The 21,598-nt window shown below is 33.5% G+C and overlaps 1 protein-coding gene across 1 annotated transcript; it reads left to right on the forward strand.

The window, feature by feature from the left end:
* The first annotated feature begins 4,729 nt into the window (after positions 1–4,729).
* LOC109338132 lies at positions 4,730–9,233 on the forward strand. The gene is made up of 5 exons (XM_019575277.1): positions 4,730–5,047; positions 5,117–5,230; positions 6,495–6,680; positions 7,235–7,661; positions 8,373–9,233. The coding sequence occupies exons 1-5, from the start codon at positions 4,883–4,885 to the stop codon at positions 9,155–9,157; spliced, it is 1,677 nt and encodes a 558-aa protein (XP_019430822.1). The 5' UTR covers positions 4,730–4,882; the 3' UTR covers positions 9,158–9,233.
* Positions 9,234–21,598: the final 12,365 nt, after the last annotated feature.

Below are 21,598 nucleotides of genomic sequence, written 5' to 3' on the forward strand. Positions count from 1 at the left end.
AATGGATGTTAAAAGTGCCTTTTTAAATGGATATATTCAAGAGGAGGTGTACGTAGACCAACCTCCAGGGTTTGAAAACTTCAAATACCCGAACCATGTATATAAACTCAAGAAGGCCCTCTATGGCCCAAAACAGGCTCCCAGAGCATGGAACGATAGATTGAGTTCATTCCTTCTAGAAAAAGGGTTCGAAATAGGTTTGGTTGACACCACTCTATTCATCCGTAGATCCGATAATCATGTTTTACTCGTACAAGTATATGTTGTTGATATTATCTTTAGATCTACTAATGACATCCTTTGTAAGGAGTTTTCTGAGTTGATGCAGGGGGAGTTTGAGATGTCGATGATGGGTGAGCTGACCTTCTTTCTTGGACTTCAAATAAAAAAATGGAGAGTGGCATCTTCATCCATCAGTCGAAGTATTGCAAGGAATTATTGAAGAAGTTCGACATGGAACAATGTAAGGACGCATCTACACCTATGACATCTATATGTTATCTAGTCTGGGATGAAAAGGGAAAAGCGATTGAGGTAACCAAATATCGCGGGATAATCGACTCCTTATTTTATTTAACTGCTAGCCGCCCCGATATTATGTTTAGTGTTTGCATGTATGCTAGGTTTCAAGCTTTGCCAAAAGAATCACATTATATTGTTGTGAAACGCATCATGAGATATCTAAAAGGAACTATTAATATGGGATTATGTATCCTAGGGATACCTCACTATCCTTGGTAGGTTATTCCGATTCCGGCTTCGCTAGGTGTAAGTTGGATCGTAAAAGCACTAGTGGAACTTGTCACCTATTAGGGAGCTCCCTAGTTGCATGGCACAACAAAAAGCAAGCGTGTGTCGCTTTGTCCACCGCTGAAGTGGAATACATTGCCGCTGGCGTGCGTGTGTTGCGCTCAAATCCTTTGGATGAAGCAGCAACTTAAGGACTTTGGGCTTATATTAGAAAAGATCCCTATTAAATGTGATAACACAAGTGCCATTAACCTCTCCAAGAATCCCGTTTTGCATTCTAGAACTAAGCACATCGAAATAAGGCATCATTTTTTTTTTGTGTGATCATGTTCAAAAAGGTGATTGTATATTAGAATTTGTTGAAACAACTAAACAATTGGCAGATATTTTCACCAAGCCCATCTCACGAGATACTTTCTATGTTATTCGAAGAGAACTAGGAATCCTTGATAAAAAATATCTCGACTAATAATCTCTTTCTTTGCCTTGCATGATCCCCTTTTTTTGCTTTGTAAATGATGATTGAATGCTTATGATTCCATTGTATAAATCCATGATTTTGTGCTTAAAAGCTCTAAATATATGTGATAGCTTAAACATCAAATTATCCAATTAAGTTTGAAATTCATGCATGCTTTTAAAAACATCCAAAACGCTGAAACTAATGCATTTAATCGATTAAGTAACTCATTTAATCAATTACTTGGGCCGAAAATTTTAAAACTGCCATTTTCAGCTCAGGTTAATCGATTAAGAGATGTTATTAATCGATTAACGACATCAGTATATCATAAACAGAAGCGTTTCTAGACATTTTTCAAAACCCCATTCATCCCCTTTTCTCTCAAATCTCAGAGAAACAAGTCCAACATCATCCTAAACTTAATCCTAGCCCTAAACCGAATCACCCCACTATATTTTCCCTCCATAAACCATCTTCCTCATCTCCAATTCCCAAGCATTTGTTTCAAATTCAAAACCTTATCCTAGGTTTTTCCTCAACCTTCCTTTAAACCTCCATCACGATTCAGTGTTTGATTGTTATGGATAAAGGACGTGGAAAGAGAATCAAGACAACCGCACAACGTCCACCGCATGCTCCAAAAATCGTGCCTCCTCCATAACCAAGGCAGAACCGTGGAGACCCATACTACTGTTTAATCCTACAAGAAACTCGATTGCAGAAATTTCAGGGAAGAAAACCCACCTATATCCAGTTTGCAAATGTGACTTGGCTTGCGGAACAGAACTTCGAATTTCTGCATGGCTTACAAGCTCAAGGGGCTGTCCCCTTCTTGAAATTGAAAGGTAATATTTACCCTGCTCTAGTTAGAGAGTATTACACAAATCTTAGATATAAAGATGGAAAATATTGGTCGATGGTAGCTGGAAAATTGTTTGAGATTAACGAAGAAATCTTTATGAATGTGGGTGGTTTAGCCATTTCTGATGCTAGTTTAAGTAATTGTGGTTGGGTAAACGATAACTCATTCGATGTTATTGAAATGTATAAGTTGTGTTTGCGCAGACCTCGACTCTATGTCCAAGGCAAATTGACCAAAGCTGGGTCACTGTCCGTAGAAAACAGACTCCTACACTACTTGATTGCCTACATACTGATTCAAAGAAACACAAATCATGCACAACCCACCGTGAATGATTTGAGGTTTATGTTTGCTATGAAGGAGAACATCATGACAAATTGGCCTGATAAAATTCTGAAGGTCATGTATAGCGTCTCAGTCTCTCAATCAAGAATACTTTCGTATAGTATCTTCATATCCCGAGTAATTGACTATCTACACATTGATATTTCAGATACTATAGTGATGGGCTGCTCAGACAATGATCATTTAATTGGTGAGAGTTTAATTCACAAGATGGGCATCTACAAGTATGGCAACACTTGGCAATATCAAGAGGACTTCAACAATGCCAACCTTGATCCTTCCGGTGAAGATGATCAAGACATGAATCAAGAGTCATTTGCTGCAACTTAGGGGGAGTATTCAGGACACACATCACAAGAACCTACGTTTGGACAAGCTTATATGGATGCTATGGAACAACGTCTCAATAATAGAATGGACCTTCACTTTCAGTCTCTTCAGGATTCATATCATACGGATTTGGAACATTTTGAGGAACGTCAGAATGCATATCTTGACAACCATTACCAATCCTTGCGGAACTATATTCAGTCTACTAATAAGTCTCAGAATAGAAGAATGATTGCTGAGTTCAACAAGTTGAGTGTCTTCATCAAGGGTGGTTGTAGTTTGTCGACTCCTGACATTTAGAATCCTCCATCTCATCCTTAGATAGAAAACCTTAGAGCCTTAGTTTAGTTCTCATAGCTAATGGACCTTGTGGGTCCTATTTCCTCTTGAGATCTTATGTTTTGTATTGCATTGTTGTTTTTAATTTGGATTGTAACAACTCTATACCTAATGTTGAACTTTTGTTTTACATTTTGTGGTAAAATGTTTTCGAGTTAAGTAAATTTGGGAATTAAGTAAATTGCTAATTAAGTAAAATTGGGAATTAAGTAAAATTGGGAATTAAATAAATTGGGATGAAATAGAAAAAAATTGCTTTCCATAGCCACAAAGGTAGAGTTTACCATAGTAAAAAAATTATATTGCATTTTAAAAATAAGTGAGCAAACTTTTATTTACTTTATTTCACAATTTTCCTTACCACGAGGTCCTAAATATCAACCATAATTGCTTATTATAATATAACTTGATTAAAAATGAACATAACCATATTAAAAAATCAGATTTAATTAGATGACCAATTTAGTTTACTTAAAAAATAGTAACCAATTTTATTTTATGTATTTACTTCAAAAGTAAACAAAATATTGTTACCATATTATTTTCATTAAAAAGGCTTTTTTGAAGTTGTCCAAGAAAACATTTTAAGAATTTTGATATTCTTTTAGTAAAAATGAAATATATAATATTTTAAATATATCATTAACTAAATACATATCTTCTAAAAATTGTATTTTTAATAATATTTGACGTATTAATAAAAAAGAAAAGAAAAATTGAGTTAATAAATTTTCTCATCCTTTCATGATGTCGAATAGGAAACTTACAAGAGGAATCTCACCCGTGATGTGAACTAGAAGGTGTTTTCTTTTTGTGGCACACCTTTTGGATCCAACTATCTCATATATTATTAAAGAAGAATAATTATCTATTTAGAAAAAATATATTTGTATATGAATTTTATATATTATCTTCTGATCATTTATATTTTATTATTGACTATTTAAAAATCCCAATTAATGATAAAACTAATTGTATATAAAACTTATTTTATATTGACAATGATAAATGTTACAATGATCACTATTTATCCATACAATATATGAGGGTGAAAATAAATGTCTAAATAATTAATGTTAGAAAATGGATAAAAAATATATTTATTGACAACATATAAATTTTATACACTCTCCATTATCTTTTTTTTATGATTATCATCAACTCTTTAAAAAAATAATAGAAATTATAGATGATGATTTATAAATCATTATATAGACAATAAACATATATTTCATCAACAAAATATTAAGAGTATAATATTTATACACTATTAATATAATAATTTATGAGAAAAAGATGTATGTACTGACAGTGTACAAGATTTATAAACTGTCATTGTATCATCAACCATTGATGTATAATTATTGTTGACTTTTCAAAAAAAAGTAATCCAAATGAATGGTGGATGATAGTGTACATGTGTATAAATCTTTACACTGTCAGTATACAGATTTTTCATTCATAATTTATACATAATCATAATAAATACATCAATCATTATTTATTTGAATTATTTTTATGGTACAATATGTATAGAGTTCCTAAGCTATATATTTTTTTCTCAAATATTAAACTTTGACTAGTTTTGGAATCATTTTGTTTTTTTTTTTATTTTGGAAAGAATATGAGGGACCAGATTTTACACACACAGTGAATCCTCACATCATGACTTACATTGAACCTTGAACCCCAACTTCAACGTCTCTCTTCCCTTCATCACTTCACTATACACAACCTCAATCACCAAAACAAAACAATAAAAGCGAAAGAAAATGAGTGAAACAAAGACGAAAATGATAGTATCACCATCAAAACCAGCATCTCCAAGTTCCGAAATATACAGCCATTACAATCCAAAGTTAGTAAAAAGAATGCAAATAGAAACTTGCTACACGTGCAAAGAGAAAGGGCATTGGTCATGGGATTGTCCTTTAAAGTTAAACTCTCTCAACAACAAATCTTTCTTACTCTCACCCAATCACTATTCCAATAACAACAAATCTTATTCAAACTCACCCAACCAACATTCTCTTCCACCTGTAAACATATGGTGCCGTTGTGGCCATGGCTTCTGTGAGGTCAAAACTGTACTCAGTCACAAAAACTTGGGCAAGAAGTACTACGCTTGCCCCATCAAAAGGGTATATCATCCTCTAATTTCTCCTTATTTTTTCAGTTTTTTTGTACTCCCAATGATATTTGGTAGAGTCTCATATTGAATAGAAAAACAAAATCCTATGGGATACTTAAGTCATGAGGTCCCAACTAATAGACTAGTTTAGACTCCTTATAAGTCCTAATAGTATCCTCACCTTTTTGTCAAAAGAAAAACTAATTACTTTCCGATGTCTGACTATCCTCCTAATAAAAACAATGATCATTTTCATTAATGGAGCAAATACTTGTTTTTACTTGTGTTTTTATGGACAATAATATTATTCCATTATATGTAGAATGATAAAAAAAAATTACCATATTATTTTTTCCTTTGCTTTTGTGGTACTTGTCTCTCCGTTAATTGAGAGGATCTCTACCCCTAACAAGTGTGACTTATGGGAATCGAACACTTGAGCTTTTGGTGGTTCTGGGAATCTAGCGAGACCTTGCTTCACTAGACCAACACTTGGTCTTCTTATTCTTCATTGATACTATTAGCAAGGTTTTAAACATAGTCAGCCTAATATGCGATTCTAGGGTAATTAGTATGCGGTATGTGTTAGGAAAAACTTAACAAATGAGTCAAATTTAAATTTTGAGGGAAAACATAATGAATAAGCTAATTTAAAATAAGTCCATGATGTTGATCTAGTTTCAACAATCAACTCTTGCTTCACCTTAGGAGAATTACCATGAGATACTATTTTTTCTTGTTTATTATAACTCATTCATGTAGGTCAATTACTCTATTTCTTTGTTCTTTAACTTAAATGAAAATCTGGTTCCTTCAATTTGCAAAAGAATCATGAATTGGTACGAAAGAATGAATTGATGGTTTTATACCAAAGTGAGAAAATTGTGTTTTAATGGTTTTAAATCTTGGTAGGGATGTTGATATGTCTTATGTCAAGTTTTAAGGAGTAGCGAAACCATACTGCGACTGTAATTGTAGCCGCATTCAAGGAAACCGGAAAAATACACACCTCTCATTTTCTGATAGTATAAAACACTTGTCGGATTAATTAAACGTGACAAGGGATTTACATTTTGATGTCATAAAAATGTATCACTCACATAATAATAATCTGCTTTGAAGTGGATGGAAGTTAAACTCAAATTTGGAAACCCTGTCATTTACAATTCAGGAGCAAACTGCATACATTTCAATTTTTAACGTCATTGGTCATATAACATGGTTAAAAATAGATTTCCTCCAACCCTCTGATTGTTTGATTTCGGTTCTTTTAGGGAAAACAATGTGCAGGCTTTGTTAAATGGTGTGAATGTGATGGTGGCAAAATCAATGAGACTGATTTGCAACCTCCGCTGTATAAGTATCCAGAGTGTGAATGTGGAGCAGGAGTGTGTGAAAAGGTGCAAGCAACAAGGAGCCCTGATTTAGTTAAGTACTACTTTGCTTGCCCTGTTGGAGAGGTATTTTTTCTTTTAAAATGAGTTTCTTATTGAACTTAATGTTTGCAGAAATGGAATGTTGTTGGTTAATTTTGATAGTTGGTGCCTTTATTAGAACTACCAATTGCCACATGCCTCTCTAAGTAATGATAGTTTTGTAAGATTGATAAGTAAAATTAAGATTAGTTGGTAATTGTGAATAAGCAGTTTGGAATGCCGATTGCAGCATCGTTGATAGCATTGTACAGTTAAAGGTCTCTTTGTTAGTGTGGAGTCAACACACGTATGTTTTTCTGATGTTGATGGATAAATAAACCTGGTGTTTGGGATTTGATTTTCTAATGCTGGAAGAGTATGTCGTGATCAGTAATGTCTACATCATAATGATGAAGATATGTGTTAATATTAAGTTCCTAACGTGCTAAGATTATATGGGGATTTGGAATTTAACAGCTTTCTCTGATTGAGTATACATGAAGTATTATTTCATTTATCACTTTATCTTGGATTTTATGGATTCCCCATTCTGTAGAAGTTATTTATCTTATATGATATATCTAATAAATATCAAACAGCGCCATGGATCTTGTGGTTACCGTGTGTGGGAGGATGAACTGCTGAAAAATGAAACCATTGTTACGATCCATCAAAGCGGACAAAGAACTCTAAATGATTTTTCGGAGGATGTCCAACATAATAAAACTGATAATGACTTGGGTGAGGGAGATTATTTGCTTGTAGAGCATTCCAAAAGGATGACAGCCGAGGAAAAATCTGAGAGCGATTCTGAGAACCCCTCATCAATGGCTGTATCTGAATTTGCACAGAAAGAAGACATTGTCCATTTTGCAGCCCCTTCAAAAGGTGTTGGCATTCCAGAATTTGAGTTTGTTGATAGCCTACAGGATCAAGATTTGTCAACAACTTCAATGATCTGTTGTCAAGAGAACGTGTTTGAGAGGCACATTTTTGCTGGTGCTGTTGCTGCTGCATCATTTGATGGTATGCTCTTTTTTCTTGTTTTCTAAATTATGTTTCTTCCTTTCACATTTCCTTTATTTTGCTGCCAAATTTCAGAGCCAACTGTTGTCATTTTTTTTTAAATACAATACCATGTCCTTGCATTTAATTGCCTAAACTTCATGAACCAAAGTAAAAGTGGATGTTCATATACGGAAGATATCTCTTAGACTTGCTATATGTGTTCTTCTTTCTCTTTTGCATCACCTCAACATTAAATGTCATCTCAAATTACAATCAATTTAATTTCGGTATAAGAAATTTGTTTGCTTTAAGTTCCAGATATGACCTTTCAAACCTGCCTATGTATGCTTGATACTATACATAGTCGGTCCTAAGCCCGAATTAAAGGTGAAAGTTGTTTTAGGCAGTCGGCAGCCAACGTAAAATGTTGTCGAATCTAAAAAAGAAGAAAAATAACGTAAAAGTATAATTTTGGTTGTTGTTGTAAGTTCCAGAAATGACCTTTCCACTTTATCACAAAAGTAAACTGACAGTAGGGTAAGCATGTTTCTCTGCGGATCATTGTCCCATGGGATGGTTAGGTCGCCTTCTTTTCTTCATTCCCACTCGAAGCTTGAAACTTCCCCAACCTCAGCCTTGCCTTTGTTGTGAGTATGATTTCTTTTATTTTATGTGTGCATCATCATTGATTTTGCATTTTTCACCGTAATTGCTTCTCCCTCTCCATAGGCATTTTCCCATCATTCAATCCTATAATAGTTCCTAAACAAGGGAGTATCGGCAATGGTCCAAATGTTGAATTTAACCAGCTGGCTATTAGCAACCTCAGTCAACATGTCCAACTTTCAACAGGTTGCCATACGGAGGTTACTCCCGAAAAATCACCAGGCAGTGTAAGAAAGCTAATGTCAAAGGAAAAAAAGCAAAGGCAAATTGTATTATTTGCACAGCAGCAGCTTCTCAATGATCTTGAGAGCTTGGATCCAAATGAACATGAATGCATGAAAGAGGCTGCAGAGGCTACTTATGATGTATTAGATAACTTAGGAGTTAATTATAAACAATTTTATGTGCATGTATGTGACTACATTGATCTTTCATCATCCATAGCAGAAATGGACAAGTCGAATGAAAATTCCCTTACTCTTGACGAATATAATAAACGCGTTAAAGAGGCGAAAGCGAGATTTGCTCAAGTCCAGGATGACTGTTTCAATACTGAGACTTTGCTTCGAGAATCAAATCAGCTTAGACAATCACTTATTGAAGAAATCTCTCATCTTGAAGCCATGCTCCATGAAAAACAAACCCAATTGAAGTCTTGTGAGTTGGAGAATTTGAAGATAGAGACCCATCTTGGTAATTTAAGGAAGTTTTTGGTGGAGGGTGATGCAAACTTGAAGGTTACAACTGAGGAAGCAAAAGTTGCAAGGCAACTTAATGAAGAGAGACAAGCAAAGCAAATTGCAGCCAAAACAGCATTGGAAAATGCAAGACTTGAATTAGAGAATTGATTAGTTACTATTTGGAAAATGTGAAAATTTTAATTTTTTAGTATGTGAAATTGTAATTTAGTCATATTCCTATGTTTGAATTAGGAGTCTCACATTGAGTAAAATAGTAAACTTAATGTGTCTGTAGAGGGTTGTAGAGTCGACATTAGAGTTTTATCCGCACATTAAGTGTGTAAATAACTCGGTTAATTTTTTGAAACACAAGGATTGTTCTCGTGATGTGTTAGTATCATCACATTAGAGAATTGGTTGTCTTCATGGAGCAAGAAGTCTTGGATCGAACAAAACTTCGGTTGGGGCCAGAATTGTGAACGGTGTAATATCCTAGTAGGCGAATGGAGAGGTCAAACTGAGTGTGTAGGCTCAACGGGTTCAAGAAAGGAGTTCTTGCTAGGTGTATTGGAAGAGTGCTTGTAATCAAACATATGTTTCCAATACTAAAGAAGGGGAGGCCTGGATGTAGTTTTCAAGTGGACCCGCAAACGAACTAAGATAAAAATCTTTGAGCACTATCTCTTTCCCTATCTCTTTTATATTTCAGTCTTTATTGATTTCTGCTTATATTACATTATGTGATTTGAGCGAAGTATTAATAAGCTGAGTATAATCAAGAATCAATTTAGTGTAGTAAACATTGGTAATCATCATTGTTTTCATTGCGAGAAATATGTTTTCCAAAGTTATCAAGATTCGGTAAAATTGATTAATGAAATTGTGCATACTTAATTAACACTGATACTAATCAATTAACTACAACATCTTTTTGTTTTGCGCATAAATCAGAAAAGTGAGACTAGTGATCCGCTACACCTATTCACCCCCCCTCTACGTGTGTTTTACCTTGTTGGTACCCAACATTTACAAAGACTTAATCGATTAAACAAAGTCTTAATCGATTAAACAAAGTCTTACTCGATTAATGTTTTCTGAAAAGACTTAGTTAATTATGCATGAACCTCTGACATGAATGATGGATGCATGATGCATGACTTTGAAAAGAATATAAGTATTAATGCCAAAAATCATGTATGCATGCTAAATGCTCCTAAGTCATGTTATGTATGAAAAATATCATTTCTGCAATATGCTCATACTCTAATTTTGTGAGATTTATCATAAGGTTCACCAAACTTAAGCTCTACCCATTCAAAACATATTAGGACCTAAAAAATAATAGAATTACTCTTAATCTTGATGATCCTTTCTTGAAGCTTGAATACGAGTCTTTGTTGTTTTTGTTATTGATATGCCATTGCCTTTAAGCTTTCAGATTTGTCTTCATTAAAATCATGTTCTTGCATGCTTGCATTCACAGAGGGGTAGAGTTACTTGCACGACAGGAGGCAAAGATGGAGGAACTTCGACAATAGGAAGGGAGTAGGAGGCACCCCGACAGGAGGAGGAAGAGGCGCCATAGTCGAAGGAGTTTGGCTAGATTCAGGATGATCATGCCCCTATGCAGAAGAAGAAGGAAAGAGGGATCTTTTACACTCACGCTTCCCAGTAGGTGTAATATCTGGGTGATACAACCCCTCGACAATGCCCATATTCTAGGTCACATCCCACAATAGCCTTCAAACTTCTTTGTGGTTGGCCATCTCAAATGAAAGACATTGAAAGAACAAATTAGAAAGAAAGTAAACGAATGAGGAATCACCAACTACAAATACTCTTAAACATGACTAAGACCTACCCATAGTAAGCTTCAAGGCATTGTCACCCTTAAGCAAGGATGAGCAAAGCAACTAGGCACCCACCTCTATCCACTTATTTATCTCCTAACGTAAATAAACCATTATCCTCAAGGCTATATCGCTTGTAGTCCCTATGGTGATGCTCTCGATTTAAGGAGAAGAGGAACCACCTTCCCTGGTTGGCTCGTAAGCGCATGACGAGTTGTCTCCCCGAAGCTCAACTCGTTAGTAATCCATACTCCAATGCTTGAAAGATAACTCAAACATGGTAAACAATGCCCTCCCAATTTTGGACTGAAGACACGTCTATCCACGTTGCCCTGCCCGCTTCTCATCCATGTTGGTGCTACTAGTTACCTGGAACATCTAGAAAGAAAAGTTGAAGGGTACAAGCAAAGTCCCTTGCTCGATAGAAGATAGAGGAGGCTCAATCGAAACTCCAAGCATTGGGAGGAAGTTGAGAGGGAGCCACCTGATGGTGACCGAGGACCGAGGTGCACCACCTGTTGAAAGGTAGACAAAGCTCGAGCTTCCAGGACTAGACTTCGTACATGTAAAAGGAATGGGAGTTCATGCACTCCACCTCGTTGTTGAAGCAAAACCTCTCATCCATCCTTAGGGCGAACAAGGAGAAGTTGTCCACCAACCCACCCAATACATTGACCTGGGGCGTGCCCCGAGGGGGAGTGAACTCTCTATCCTTAGAACATCGCGATCTACCTAGTAGTTGAGGGATTCATGCGCTTCATGCTCAACTAATATCTTCTACATCTCTATTTCGCCCAAACAACAAAGTTATGCGTCATCTTGTACTTACCACCAGAAGATTCATTTGACTTAGACGACATAGGCTTAACCATCAATGACACCTACTATGAGTAAGGAGCCACACAATTGTCAAGCTCATCGAGCATCCTACTCGTTTTTGCTTCCTGGTCTGCCTTGGAGCTTCCTATGGGCAGCCAAAATCTCTTGGAATACTTTTCGAAGATCCAATTTCCCTGAGAGGGGACAAACAAGGATCCTCTTTTTCAGCGACACCATGAAGACGATGCAATAAAGGAAGGAGGAGGACTGGACAATACTTCTACACTACCGTCACTAGACTCACCCATAATATTTCTACCATGCTGATAAAGGAAAATAGAAACAAGGTTAAAGAGAATGAAGTTACCTAAAGTTTCTGGTGAGAAAAAAACTTTTGTAGAAGTAGAGATGGGTAGAGAATTTTCTTCATCTAGTCTACATCATTGTAAGAGGAAATAATGAAGAAATGGAAGAGGGGATCCTTTATTTATAGGAAAAAGTGAGAAGCCCTTACTTACAGCCCAACTCGTTCTACTCATCTTGACCGTCCAAAAGATACTCGAGTGTTAATCCAACAATGGGCACGAAGATACATGCGTCAAGACACTAAAGGCTAGGGCAAGATTGTATCTAGGTCGTGCAAAAAACACTCAAGCATGATCGAACGGTGTCCTAACAATCAAGGCGGCTCATTAATTCACAAGCCAAAATGACTTGGGAGCAAGCCATGCATCATCAACCGCCCACATCGTGTAGATAATACAAAACCTCGGATACCCCTAGCAAAGCAGGTGTCAAAGATTCGACAGATCTATCCCACTCTCATAATAATATAGGCATTGGTTCACTTTCCTATATTTGAGAGGTGAACCAATGCCTATATTATTATCCGTATTTGGGCGAGCAAGCCACTTCTCAAATTTTATACAATTGAAAGAAGACTCATCCAGCAGATCCCACGACTATGTAGTCAAGTCTATTGGCACGCCTGACTTTTTGGCCATACCAATAGACTTAGGGCAATTGTTCCATCCTATTCTAAAAGGCATGTCATGGTCGGGCCAAAATCCCAAGTGTCAGCCTAATGTCAGACAAGACGAGTCCATTCCAAACACCCTTGGATCATGATAGGGCAACCATACAATTCAGAAAGGTATATCGTTGACCGGACATGATCCAAACAATATTACACATACTACTTCTGCCATCTGTCTACCATGTCATCTATACAAGACTGCAACATCGTCTAAATAGCACAAACCTCTTCCATAAGTTGCATGCCACCTGCTAGGGAATATTCCATGCACATCTCCACTATAAATAGGAGAGTCCCACCATAAGAAAGTTACACATGATCTTAACTCTCTTTCACTTACTATTGTATTCTATATTCTCTTTATTCTCTCATGTTTCTCATATAATGACTTGAGCTTCGAAGAATCTTTTTAGGTACTTCCTCGGATGCTCCCAGGCAGCATTCATGAAGACTCTCTACCTGACCACAACTTGTCCAGATCGAACCCCACCAAAACAGAAGAACAAATTCTATTTTATTATGATGTATTTTATATAAAAGTGCAAACAAGACATGTTTGAGGAAATATTTCACCCACTGCATGCAAAGACAACAACCATGAATATATAGATGTCACTACAAGAAATTTATCATATACCTACAGACGTTTATAGTGATAGCTAATAAAACTATTGGTATAGACATAATATAGCTATGGACGTACAATAAAGTGTAGGTATAAGTATAATATAGCTACAGAACTCTAACTTCGTAACTATAAGTAATAGTGACATAATATATTCTATAGGTATAGATGCCTTATACCTACATAAAGTATTGTCTGTAATTATAGATTTTAACAACGGCTTCAAAACCGTAGGTATAGATTGCATATACCTACTGATACCTACTTTTAAAACCGTAGGTATAAATTACATATACCTACAGATGTGTACTTTCAAAACTGTAGATATAGATTGCATATACCTATGGATGCCTACTTTCAAAACCATAGGTATATATATAAAAAAAATTAAAACCATAGTCTCAAATTAAACATTTTATCTTTTCAGTTCCTAATCCCCAATTCATCTTACTTACACTATCCAGAGTCCATATTCTCCTATTAATGACTAAATATATATTAATAAATTTTATATTATCTCTATTAGTTTATATGAATTTGGTTACAATGTTATTAAGGTAGTGAAACGACAGCATTTGATTACAGTAAAGAAACCCCTCCAACTTTTGAAAGGTCTCTCGTTTGTCAAATTTCAAATCCAGAAAGAAATTACCATTGCTTTTATCTTCTTTGTGCTGCACAAGTAAAAAGGCTCTTTGTGAAATGCTCTTTTTTCCATCAAAAGATTGGTCCTAAATATAATATAGGTCCAATTTAATTTCTACAACTCCATATTTTATAGGTAAAAGAGAAGTATAACATTTATCGCGACCCAATTTTCGGTTGGAAAATTGGCTCTGCGACTAAGGGAGAGAAGAACTCAACTCGATTTCTACTTATCCCAATTTGTTTGGCGTCGTCAATATGTTTTTTTGCGGTTAAAACGTAGAAAACTCTCTTTTATACCTAATTTGAATAAAATGGTCTTTAAACAAAGATTCTAAACTCGGGAATCGATTATGGATCAGAAAAAATATTAGCACCTCATCCACCAGTATTAAATCATAATCCTCGCTAATCACATGGATTTTTATACCCTTAAACAACTTCATTAAAATTTTAACTATCAAAACAAAATATTTTATTTTTTATTTTTGTGTTTGACAAGAGTTAGGTGCAATAGAAAAATCAAGACTATATAGTTCTGGTTTGAAAAATGATTAATTGGTTGAGTTGATTATTGCTGATTTTTATCAGTTTAAAATTATTGATAGATTTGGTGGATTTTAATTTTTTTGGTTTTAAAATATTTGTAATATATAATTGTTTTAAATAGAACTAATAGCTTAGAAAATGTGTTGGTTGTAGACATTCTCCCAATTTTCAAAGAAGTTAGAAACGACTTAAACCATCACCTTACTATAAAATTTTCATATTTAATCATGTGACATGATAATTTTGAATTAATTTTTTAAGTATAAGTATGCAATGTACTATATAAACAAATTAATTAAATAAATTAATAGGCTTTGATTTTGCCAGATGCGTTAATTTTTAAAACAACTAAACAACTTAAAAAAGGATTATAAAATAAACAAATAATAAATGTTAAATAAAATAAGTTAAAATGAGTTATTAGATAATAAAAGTAAGGAAGTGAATTGGGGTACCCCGGTATGGCAAAAGCAACGAAGAAGAGAAAAGGGGGGAGGGATTGAAATCCCTTGTTTGGGGTTCATTTCCGACCAAGCCAGTTCGTTCCTTGTGTGGACAGCTTCCTCAATGAGGATGACTATGTTTGTCCCCCTTCTCATGTTAAGCCAAATCAGTCCAAGCTTTCAAAGGACATAGAAATGTATTTCAAGATGTTTCAGTCACCGCATTGGGGCGGCAAGCGGTGCTACAAGTGCGTGTGATGTTGTCGAGGTACTATTCTTTATTTTAATGACTAATTAGGTGTTCATGAATGTAATTAGAGGCTAGGTTGTATGTAGTTCATTTGATTTATAGGACATAAATTGGATAAAGGTATACTTGTTTACAACTCCCTGGATGAAAATATGTATTTATTCACGTTTAATATCATCAAGGATGAAAGGTCTAGGTTCCATCTTAATATCATTTATTCACGTTTGTTTGATTGGTAAGAAATCTTTTTGTGCTATTTCTGCCTTATTGTTTGCAATATTGTATTGTCTCTCATGGAGATCCACATTCTAATTGATGCAAATTGCAAAGTTCAATAAAGCTATAACTCAAGTCAATGTATTGTATAAAGAGGCCTAAACAATTTTATCCTTTCTCAGGACTGAATAGCCACACTTAGATATGGTTATCAACTGTGAATATGGCTAACCACCTATAAACTATAAATTGTTACTTCAGAAAAACAATAATCATATTTATAGTTGAAATAACTTCACAACAACAAGAAGGAGTTATTGTTTGTTGTAATTTTCTCCTAGAAAATAAGGACATGTGCGTTGTATGGGAAAGTATCAAAATAAAATAAAAAAGTGAAGGTTTATTTGTCCAAAAATTAAGAATTACGTAATAGGGTTAAACATATAGAAAGTAGGATAACAAATATGATGTCATTTATTCAAAGTCGGTTTTCTAGAGCAGATGTTGATGACAGGATAGAAGCTGCAAAACAGGTGTACCATATTCCCCTCAAATTTAATTTTCAAAGTTGATGTTATATTTGTATCAATTTTATAAACTGATTGAGATAGCTTAATAGGTCTACTAAAGTTAATTCCTAATTTGTTCTTTAATGAACTAGTCTACTATAGTAGTTCAATAACTTCAATTGCCATACATAGAAGCGACATTATGGTATGCTAATATATATGTGTTTGATAATGTTATTGGGTTGACTATTTTGATTTATATGCATTGAATATTTGTCATTGAGTTGATTATGTGAGTATATAACTATATATGGTACTTTGAGTTAAGGACACAACATATCGCTAACTTGTATTCTTTTGCTTTCGCTTTCAATAGTTTCAAGATTCTACTACTACCCCAACTTCTTTTGGTTCTCCAAATTTAGATTGTAATGAAGATAATGAAAATGGTACAACAATTTTTCATTAATAGAGTTTTTTCGTTGGGTTATTTTATTCATTCATTGATGTCTTTTTTATTCTTTGCATGTAAAGGTTAGTAAGTAATTTCTTTTTGATGCAACAAACTCGGAAATGAACAATTGTGATTTTTGTTTTAGAAACACAATATGTATCTATTTTTAGATGGACATACAAATTGTGTAATTTTTAGGATTATAAGACTTTTTATGTCTATGATATATGTAATTATGTTATTTTTAGATCGACATATTTAACTTATGTAATTCATCGCATTGTATGACTTTTTTAATTTTAAATATAATGATGTGTTCAAATATTTATTTTTCTATTATAAATTCATTTTATGATTTCATATTAAGATTCGTCACTAAAACAGGTCGAAATGGAACTGTGGGTATACGTATAACTCTTTTAATATCACAAATACTAATGGAATAAAACTGTAGATATAAGAAAATCATATTAATTTATAGTGATGGAAAAAAACTGAAGGTATAAGTTTTTAACCTTATACCTAAAGTAATGACTGGCATAACTAAAACATATAGTGACAGAGAAAAGTCGTAGATGTAAATACCTTTAGTGATAGATAAAATCCAAAGATATAGGTTAAAGTTATACTCACGCTCTTGACAGTCGTCACTAAGACCTATAGTGACAGTGCAAATTCGTAGGTATAGTGACTTAAATAAGACGGACAAAAATGTCTGTATGTAAAAGTTTTTGTGATATACCTACAGTTTTTCATCTTTTACCAACGATTGTCATCCATATGTATATGACAAATTTCTTGTAGTGTGTTGATAAGTGGCAAAAATACCTAATTTTTATTCAATTTTCATGACACTTATTATATGCAAATCATGTAAAACCAACTTAATTCAATACTTTTTAGATAAATTGTCATATTTTGGTTGTATATTTTTGTTCCACATCTTTGTGTGAAGTTTCTAGGAAAAAATTAAGAGAAGAAAAAAATTCAAGAAATAGTCAAGCAATGAGGTGTTAACATAAACCATTTTTGATGCACACATGGCCAGCTAAGTGCCTGACCACAAGCTTGGACCAACAACATGAAGTTGCTCACTAAGCAGACTGGCGTGGGCACTTAGCACTGCCCAGCTGACTTGGCACCAACTTGGCTCGGTAAGGCACAAGCCTTACACGGTCAAACTCAAGCATGACACAAGCCAATCTGTTGAAGCAAACAACTTAGAGTGCACCTTGGGACCGCCCAGTTGGAACCACATACCTAGCTAGAACAGGACAAGTTGCTCAAGCAGGCAGCTCAGCATGGACACATAAGCAGCCAAGCCGGCTGAACTCAGCAAGGAGTCAACTTGACTTAGCCACTAAGCAACTTTGACATCATGCATGACCTCACTTGACAAGGCCTCTAAGCACTTTTCAGAGTAGCTCACAATAGCGTGGTCAAGTAGCTCACAACTAGCTTTGGTGAGTCAACACCAAGAAGCTGACTAAGCTGCTTGATCGTGGACCAAACTCATGCTCAAGGGTTTGGTGTGCTCAACGTGGATCAAGAAGGGGGTCAGGCGGTCACGGTTGCCTATAAATAGAGGCCATCTCCCACTCTTCAGAGGCGTTCGATTCACATTGCATTCAAAATTCACTCCAATACACATTCTTCTTCTTCACTTCTTCTCTCTGCAAATTTTGGTCATAGTTCTAAGCTTATTCTTGGTAAATTCATGTAATTTTTACTTAGAATTCAAGAGGAGAAAAGGAGATGGCAAATATGATACAAAAACGTAATTTTGTAATCTCATTTGGATCCAAAAATATCTCATCCTTGGATAGATGGCTTATGCTCCTATACATTGATTTGGATTATGGTGTAATTTTATTTATTTTCCTCATTTGTATCATCTTTTGATTTCAATACATTCAAGTTATTATTTTTAGTTAAGTTTTGATTCTTTGAGAATTTCTTAATGCGATTTTAGCTTGATCACCTAAAACTTGATTTATAGATCCAAAATGTTTCTTCTTAAAGTGTTGCAAAGTGAACTAAAAATTATAACTTACACCTTAGCTCACTTGTCATATCAAGCATCTATTTTATGCAACTTATGTTCAAGGCTAAATGATGTTAATGGAGCCTCAAGTAGGGTATGACAACCTACTCCGATGAGTGACACTTAACTCTTATTTAGTGTATTACATAAGGTTTAAAAATCGTTTTATCATACTAAGACACTAGATGAAGGATTTAGAAATGGTGTGTGGAATTAACTAAAAATTTAATACATAACTTGTAATGTTTTTCAAAATCATTTGAGTCAATAAATAATTTCAGGTTTCAAATAAATTTCCTTCTCAAGAATTTGTGAATATTAGTTTATGTTTCCTTATTAATATTTTTATGCAACATAACTTAAAAATCATCAAAAAAGTTATTAATCATTGTATTTGCTATAATATGTCGATATAATCTTATAATGAAATTCCATTTGGTTCGACAAAACCTATATTATACTACAATTGAATCTTGAAAAGAGATGCACGTGTAACATAGTAAAGTGTTGACTTCTAAATTTTATTTGTTGAATAAAAGATTCCTAAAAGCATAAGCTCAAACCGACTCATGGTTTGTAACATTGTACATATGAATAATATACAAGAGTACAATCCAATCAATGGATTGTTACTTAACAAATAAAGAGTGATGAATAATAATCTAACCACTAACGTTTATTTTTTTATCATTTACTTTCTGCAACTAACATTTATTTTTTGTCATTTACTTTCCACAACTAACATTTACTTTCAGTCATTTACATTTCCGTAACTAACATTTATTTATTGTTTTATTCTATATTCTTTATACCAAACCTTCGAAAGAAGTGGTACGGTTAACTTCTAACTTTATTCTTTTGTTCATTTTATTCTTTGATACCAATCTTTCATAAGAAATGGTACAGTTAACTTAATAAAATGAGACCGACCTTTATGATATGGTTAAAAGGAACCCGAAAATAGAGTAAATAAATAGAGTCACCAAATAAATAAGCTGTTCATCACTCATCACTCTAAAATAAAACAAACTTGTAACAACCAGGAAAGCCCTTCAACAATGTGATACATTTTGTTGTTGAGGAGGAAATTCATGGGTTAATGAAATCTCATTTCAACATGTGTACCTATATTTTTTTCGACTTCTAATATGGTTATGAGTTATATCTTAGCCATCAGTGGTTTGTCCCTTTCACCTAGGAGTTGCTGACATAGTGGTTATGTAATCAAATGTTTATAAAAATTTATAACAGTTGCACTATTACCATATTTTTATTAGTATTTATTATTGGGAAATGAAAAAATGTAACGCTTCTTTCATCAATGATTATCATGTCAGGGCAAAGAAAGAAAAATATATTTAATAAATGGAGGAGATTTATGCAATATTATTGAGTGAAAAAATCAAGGGTTCTCATATAATTTTTTTTTTTGAGATAGTGAGAAGGACGATATTATGATAAATATTGGTAGTCTTTCCTTTGTATTAGATTTGCTTTCCTAATGGTTTTATATTCTAATTTTATTTTTGTTTTTCTAGGTTCACAACCTCATTGTGTGTTTATTTCATATCATTACCTTTATTCTTTAGTATAGTTAGTATATAATTTATTGTATAATTAGTCTATAAAGTATTGCAGTCCTTCAAATACATATTATAATCAAATTCCAAGTGTTTATAGCATGTAAAAATTGGGAACTGGGTATCAAATAATAGCAAAGCAAGTTGAAATGTAAAAAAGCACCCAACATATCCCAAAAATAGCAATAAAAATGTATTAGTACCCATGTAAAAGCTGTGAAATCTTCAGTCTCTTTAGTATCTCTTCTAACATTCTAATGTTCCAATTGTGTGTTACTAAAAAAGGTATATAGAGTTGTTACATATTATTGTATTCATTATTCAAATATTATCTCCAATGATCATTGACACTTTAATAATCTTCATATATCCCATACTAATACTCTTCGATACTTCATCTATACGTATTCATAGCGTATTGAAATTATATTTTTGAAAAATAAATAATTTATAAATCCGATATTTTCCGGATACTCTTCGATACTCTTAAAATATTTCTCTGATAACTTATAGACACCAAAATACCACATAATAGCATTTTAAACAAGAGAAAGACATAACCCAATCAATGAAGTAGAAGAGAGAAACATGATATGTAATATACTAAGTGGAGTTGTAGTAAGAGAAATAAAATAAAATACACGTATTGCATAGAGAATGAATAGAAATGCATATGCATAATGATGATTATCGTTTAAATGGGGTCAATAATCTAATAACAATATAAATTTTATTTTGTATTTAATGATGTCTACAAAATATGTTCCTTATTTGGAATTTATAATAATAATTATATGTTTATTATGTTTTATGAATTTTGTATACGTATTTTATAAATACCCCAAACGTATCGTATCCTACATTTTCAAGAAAATGTGTATCAATGTATTAGATATGTATTGTATTCAATACTCATATCAATATCGGTGTTTCATAGATTATCTCTATAAATTACGGGTCCATATATGTTGTCTCACTGTTTTGTGCCAGAAGATATGATTAGTCAGAAAATATTTGATAATTGCAATTTTAACTTAAACAATTTTTTTCAACCAATCAGAGATGATCGTACATGGAGTTGTACAAAAAGAGAGAGATATGCTTCCATAAATTACTACAATGGTTATAGTATTTATGCCCTTATAATAAAAGGTTGTCAGGCCCCTCGATTTGTTTGGTTTCATAAATTAGTATTCCTCGTATCAGAAAACAACATTAATTAAAACATATAGTTATTATTAGACATCATAGAATAGTATGTCGATATTCTTTGGTATGTGTTTGTTCATATATAATCTATGCTGATAGATAAATCTTATCTTGCAAAATCGCAATAAAATTTGATCTTTGAAAATGTTTGCGCTGAGTGAAATGAAGCATAAGCTTGGCCTCAATAATTGAGATTTAACTTTAGAAAGTAAATTGTATGTTTATATCCAATTATTGGCATTTTTCCTCTAACTTAAATGCTTCTAATGCAAGTAATATCAATATCTATTTACGTAGTAATAGTGTAATATCATATAGATGATCTTAGAAGTTATATAATATCCAAATCCAGTAACGTATATATATATATATATATATAT

The sequence above is a fragment of the Lupinus angustifolius genome, unplaced genomic scaffold, assembly GCF_001865875.1.
Source record: "Lupinus angustifolius cultivar Tanjil unplaced genomic scaffold, LupAngTanjil_v1.0 Scaffold_18_52, whole genome shotgun sequence".
NCBI classification, from domain to species: Eukaryota; Viridiplantae; Streptophyta; class Magnoliopsida; order Fabales; family Fabaceae; genus Lupinus; species Lupinus angustifolius.